Source organism: Buceros rhinoceros, unplaced genomic scaffold, assembly GCF_000710305.1.
Source record: "Buceros rhinoceros silvestris isolate BGI_N320 unplaced genomic scaffold, ASM71030v1 scaffold17212, whole genome shotgun sequence".
Classification (NCBI taxonomy): Eukaryota; Metazoa; Chordata; class Aves; order Bucerotiformes; family Bucerotidae; genus Buceros; species Buceros rhinoceros.
Genome location: NW_010400875.1, coordinates 45,164 through 51,273, shown reverse-complemented (window position 1 = coordinate 51,273; position 6,110 = coordinate 45,164). Strand labels below are relative to the sequence as shown.

Here is a 6,110-nt window from a genome sequence, read left to right as displayed (position 1 = left end):
CCGGTAACCGTCTCCCGGCCCTAGCCAGGGCCAGCCTCGGCCCGTTCTGGTGGAGAGGCAGCAGCCCCTGGAAGAGCTGGCGTGGTTTCGTCAGAGACGTGCCGGGGCTGCTGCCAGCATAGTTCAAACTCTGCTCCCAAGGGGGATAAATGCTCTTGCTGATACTGTTGTTATCAACACTATTCTCATTTTTTAATCATGGAAAACTTCTTCCAGGAGATCAAAGCAAAGACCAAGCCTGAGTTTCAGGCATGTCTCTTCAAAAACATTTTAAGATACTTGTAGATGCAGCATTTTGGAGAGTACCTTAAATTGAAGGGGAAGTTTTTTTACCATATAATTAAAGATAATTATGTTATCCAGCAGTCCTGGACGCAAACTAGTGACGGCAACAGCCAAACTGCCATCTGCAGTCAGGAGGAGGATATTATTACCCCTGGGGTTCGGGTGATCCCTTTTTGCCTCCCTTGCTTTCCTCCCGCGCAAGCAGCAAGTCCCCGTTTTCCTCTCCTTGCTGTCACTCCTGCAGCCCAAGGCTCGTTTGTCATTCCAGGCTGGAAGTGCTCCAGAGCAGAGGCACTCCACGGAAGTTGCTGGGGAGGAACCTGCCCCTGGACAAGTTCAGGTAAAACTAGACTATAACACCGGACAAGCAGAGCCTGATTGTTTCACTGGCATTTCACCTCCTTCTGCCACAGAGAAAGAGCAGCTCAAGGAACAGCAGCTGGAATTCTCCCCTGCTTTCCCACAGCTCCTCGGAACAGCTTTGCTCTGCGGTTTGCGCTCCCTTCACAGACCCTCGTCTGTCCATCTGCACCCCACCTCCACCCCCCGTTGGGGCCGCACTGTCAAAACCCTATTCCCAGCCTGTATCGCTTTTTATTGAATGTTTGTGAGGTTTGGATTAAGGTCTTACACTGCTAGCAAAGCTGTAATTATTTTTGCCTGTATTACTATATATTGAATCGATGTAACTTTTCAATAAAGGTGGTTCAATGCAGGACCCTCCCTGATGAGCTGGGAATATAGAAACCACAGTCATTATCCCAGAGGGTCTTTTCTTTTTTCTTGGAGGGAAATGGAAAAAGAATTAGAGATGAGCCTTATTGTATTAACCTTGACAGCTTGCAATTATCAGCTGAAACACTTGATTAAAATTGTCACAAGGTTGGAGAATTTTTTTATAAATAAATAATCAAACATGGGTAGTACCCAGATGCGATGGTGATAGGCACCTTTAATGGGTGTAATTAATAATGATCATAAGCCTGGGGTATACAAGTGGCCCCTGAAAATGCTGCCTTGCTTTGCAGTGGGAAGGAACTCTGCGATTCCAACAGCTGTTTGGGAAGGACTGGGAGGGAGGGTTAGTCTGTACCAGTGTGTACATGCTGGGGTCTGAGGTATGACTGGGTTTAAAGCTCTGCTGGCTACGGGTGATGGGTGATGAACATTTTCAATCAACATATGTCTTTCATTAACGGGGAGAAGATCATCTTAGAGAAGCCCAGAGTTCCATCGAATTGGGGCAGGGGAGAAGCCGTCTCAGAATTCTGTAAGTTAGCTTTTAGAAGTGTAATTGTTTTTATTCAGCACAGTCAGAATTTCCTTATTATATAAAATAATCACAGTTGATGTCAGTCCCTGTGCCCTGGCTGAGGGTTTACAGCGCACCCGAATCAGCAGGTGTGGTTTGTGGGGCTCATTTCAGAACCACCACTGGCTCTTGGCATGGCTGAATTCCCAGAGCCGTGCTTTCTGTGGTATCTCTGGTGAAGTCTGAAGGAGCCAGAAGAGTTCTTGGGCCCTATTAAAGGCTTTTTTTATGGAGACTTGGAGCCTATTTATATGCCATGTGCCCCACCCCTGCCCAGCCTGTTAAAAAAAAGAATTTAGTACAGGTTTCCATTCTTATCTTAATACTCACATTTGTTTTGCAGATCCCCTTTAAAAAGGCTGTAAATTCCCGCTAGGAGCCTAAACCTTGCCTAAGCCTGGTTGCCTAAACCAGGTCTCAAGACCTGGGCTGTTACGGAGAAAGCGTTACTGCAGCAGGGCAGACATTCGTTTTACAGATCCCTGAAGCCTAAGGAGCAGTCGTTCCTCAACACGAGCTGGCACTGAAATGCAGCGTGGCTCAAATCCTTCTTGGTACAAGAGAGTGTCTGTGCCCGGTTGTTTTAAAACCAGAGACACCGCCTGGGGCAAGGCTTTGATCCAGCTGCACTGGGCCAGGTTTTCATGGCCGAGTCCTGTCCTGCCAGTGGGGTGGTGGTGAGCTGATTACCGAGCTCACCTGCCCTGACTCAGTGTGCTGCACGTGTGCAGGCTGAACGGCCATTGTACGCTTCTTACCTCGGAACCCATTTCCGTTGCCGCTGGAGCAGGCAGGAGAAGGAGACCCTTGGGGTCTGATGACAGGAGCGAAGGCACTCTTCTGTTTGACAGCAGGGAAGACGGAAGAGGAGAATGGAAGGATGGAAGAAGTGCTGGAGGAGCCAACTGTTGGACTTGAAGACATTACTGCAAAAGAAGAAAGTGACACTTCATCAGAACTGCAGTTTCAGAAGTTGGGTAAAACTGTTTAAAACGTCTGCCTTCGGATTGCTCATTCGACTTGTTAAAGAATCGGTGTCTGACGCTGCCGTGGCTGCTTCCAGCAGGTCTGCAGTAAAGAGGTGGTTCTGCGGAACAGTCCCGAAAAGAGAGCGCTGCACCTTGTAAACTGGTGAGGGGATCAGAACAGGGTGAGTCAGGAAGGGAGGGAGCAGCCAAGGGGAGCGAGCAGTGGCCAGCAGGGGCCTGTCCCCCTGCAGTCTGTGCTTTGGAGAGGGGGAAGGACCAGAACTCCCGTGCCCTCCCCAGCTTTCTAAGAATGAAGCTGTCCTGGGCTGGAGGTGAGGGGGCATGTTTTAAGCTGTTGCTTAGATTTTAATCTAAATTGGCTTCTTTATAAGGAAGTTTCTAACAAGAAGGAAGTCCCAGTATATGTCCAGTAGCTTGGTAAGCAGCTGTTTCTCAGCCAGACAAGGAACAAATAATCGTATTTCAAGTGAAGCCCAACTCTTAGGGAACTGTAGTTTGACATCAGAATAACACCACACTGCAGACCTGCTCCTTTCAATGGCAAAGCTCCAGAACAGGGAGTATCAAAACCACCTGAACACCCTTTGAGTTGTACCTTAGCCTTAAATCACAGCTCAAACGGCGAGGATAGTGTTCAGAGGTGTCAGACCAGCAAGGAGCCTTCGTCATCACTGCAGAGAGGGTCAGTCCTTGCACAGGTGGGGTGAAGGTAAATAAAATAAAATCCTGCTTTGGAGGATGCCAGGTATTTTCTGGAAAGGCATGATCCTGACATGACTGGGAGCTATACCCTCCATAAGCTACAGGAGGTCAATAATTAATTAATAAGTCAATGAACAGTAGTTTAACTGTTCATCCTCTAATACATGTGGAGAGAGAACTATGCCGAGATAGAGATCTGGAGGGGTGGATGTAGATAGATGTAGATATGTAGGTTTTACAGAGCTGTACAGTTAGATACCCCTATAGATATATGTAGCTGGATAGGGATATGTAGAGAGAGAGACACGAGGGATAAAGCTCTCTTAGGTATCGAAATTACACACACACACTCTTGCCAGGGGGAAATCAAGGCATGAGGGGACGAGTGACTGACTTGCTCGTGATAAAATGAGTAAGTCGAAAGGCGGCAATACTGACTTCCAGAACTTACCGCCCCCCCGTGTCGGATTTCTGGATATCAAGGCCATATAATTTTAAGGAGGTTAATCCGCATTTCAGCTCCCAGTTACTGGTAACGTGGTTCATACACACAGACATTATTTTACAGTGGCTTTTACACCGAATTCAGCGTAGTCTCTGTGTGATGGCTACTTGCCTAATCACCTAAAGTGCCAATTTGTACCTCAATTTCTCACTGTGGCCTTCGCCACCTGGGAGCCTGTGCAAGGACAGAAAAGGAAGGAAACACAAGTAGGATTCACCATTTCTCTATTCTTCTTAAAAATGGGACATTTTCTAGTTCATACTAAAAACCACCAAAACACCAATCAGAACCTTTTACCAAGAGCTTCACTAAACCCCAAGAACTCCTCTTGAAAGCCCTCGCTTGCTGCCTTTTCTGACGTGGTAAATTAAACCAAATTCAGGAGGAGTGAGAATCGCAGAGAACATCATCCAAGCACTTACGTCCGTAGGGGGACCCTGTCGGGGAGCCGTTGATGAAGCCGGGCGAGCCCGGGACGCCCAGGTTGGACATGGGGACGTTGCTGTAGCCGTTCATGCTGTTGCTGGACGTGCTGTAGTTGGACTGCTGGGGGGTGGAGCTGGAGGAGTAGCCGCGGGGTGAGATGCTGCTGGTGTTGCGAATGTACCCTGCACAAACACACATTGCAAAGCACGCCGGTGGGGCGGCCTTAAACTGTCTCCTGTACATTTCCTGATCAAATTACTTACGGAAATCCAGACTAACTAAAACACTGAAGCAAGGACCATTCAATTCAGCGGGGTTTACACACGTGCTTTTCAGTTAAACAATATTAAGTAAGTTTTAAAACAATGTGGGAAACTACTTTTTGAAGTGAACTGCTGTGTATCTTTCCAACAAGGTTTGATTTATTAAAAGTTGAAACTTGTTCTAAGACTTGGAAAACAATGTGTGTGCTCATCCTTTCCTGAGGTGGGATTTTTCTACTCTTTGGCGGGGAGGTTCTACTTTTCAAATTATTGATGCATCACAAATAAAGCAAATAACATTACTAAGGGAACTCATCACCCATGTATAGTTTGCAGCTTGGCTTCAAAGACGTTCTACTTGGGGGAAAGAATAAACTGGATAAATAAAAAACAGGTTTTGTCTTAAAGTGACTTATTTGGGGTTTATTTTTTTTATGGTGTGTTTTCCTAACAACCAGTAACAGGGATGGAGTGAATAACGTGACACCTGCAGTTGGCAAAACTAGCGCTGAGGAAGCAGCCTTAAAACCCCAAAGATATTGTGGGGAGCAGGGAGAGAATTCAGGGTGAAGCTGGTATCAAACAATACTCGAGTCATTTCAGCTGCAGCTGATTGGTGACTGGAACCTGGTGCAGCCAGAGTGCCACAGGACAGCACACCGCACCTCCATTGCTAACGCGGCCGGTGCAGAGCTGCCGGAGCAGCTGGAGGAACTGCTGCAGGAGCAGCTGGGACGCAACTTCTTGTTGTTTCAAGTCACTCGAGTGCTTACCTTGGTTGTTGCCCTGTGTGGACTCTGAGATGCTGACTCCTAACTGGCTGCCGTAGGAGTTAATCCCCATCATGCTGCTGTGGGCAGGGGAGCTGGAGAGCGCAGGGATCTGTGCGGGGTTCCTGGGAACACTGTAGAGCGCTTCGGCGATGTCGGCAGCTCGTTTCAGAATGATGTCCTGCGGAATAAAGGGACAAGGCCAGAAGCGGTCCTGGTGTTTGTTTATCACTAAACCCGCGCGTGCGCTGCTCCCCTGCCAAGAGTCCTCCTGACCTGGTTGTTATGTGGCGTTCCGTACAGCGCTTCCACGAGGTCAGCAGCTCGTTTCAACAGCATCTCCTGGAGGACGAGCAGAAGCACAAATGGACTTTTTTAACATGGTCCAGAGAACCATGGCTGGTATTTCTGAAGTGTTTGTGGGGACCATCCTGAAAACTAGGTCTGTTAAAGAGCTGTTATTTGCCACTTGTCTGAATCCTTGAACCCCTCACAGAGTCTCAAACTGGACATCCAAGGCCATCAGTGGCTGTGCCGCAGCCGGCGGCTGTGGCCACGGGCTGCGCCCAGGCTCCGCTCCTGGAGCTCTCCCTAGTCCTGAACCTGCTGCAGCCTCACCAGCTCCAGAGCTGGAGACAATCTTCCTGTTAAAGAGCTGTTATTTGCCACTTGTCTGAATCCTTGAACCCCTCACAGAGTCTCAAACTGGACATCCAAGGCCATCAGTGGCTGTGCCGCAGCCGGCGGCTGTGGCCACGGGCTGCGCCCAGGCTCCGCTCCTGGAGCTCTCCCTAGTCCTGAACCTGCTGCAGCCTCACCAGCTCCAGAGCTGGAGACAATCTTCAGACACCCCCAGTT

General features: G+C 48.6%; 1 protein-coding gene across 1 annotated transcript in view; it reads right to left on the bottom strand.

Annotated features, from left to right (window-relative positions):
• Positions 1-6,110, bottom strand: part of EBF2 (early B-cell factor 2) — a 30,644-nt gene that overhangs the window by 2,250 nt on the left and 22,284 nt on the right. Inside the window, exons 6-9 of the mRNA XM_010132076.1 lie at positions 5,529-5,594; positions 5,256-5,433; positions 4,216-4,401; positions 2,356-2,523 (exon numbers count right to left, since the gene is read on the bottom strand). Of these exons, the coding sequence (XP_010130378.1) occupies positions 2,356-2,523; positions 4,216-4,401; positions 5,256-5,433; positions 5,529-5,594 (598 nt within the window). The remainder of the gene's footprint in view (positions 1-2,355; positions 2,524-4,215; positions 4,402-5,255; positions 5,434-5,528; positions 5,595-6,110) is intronic.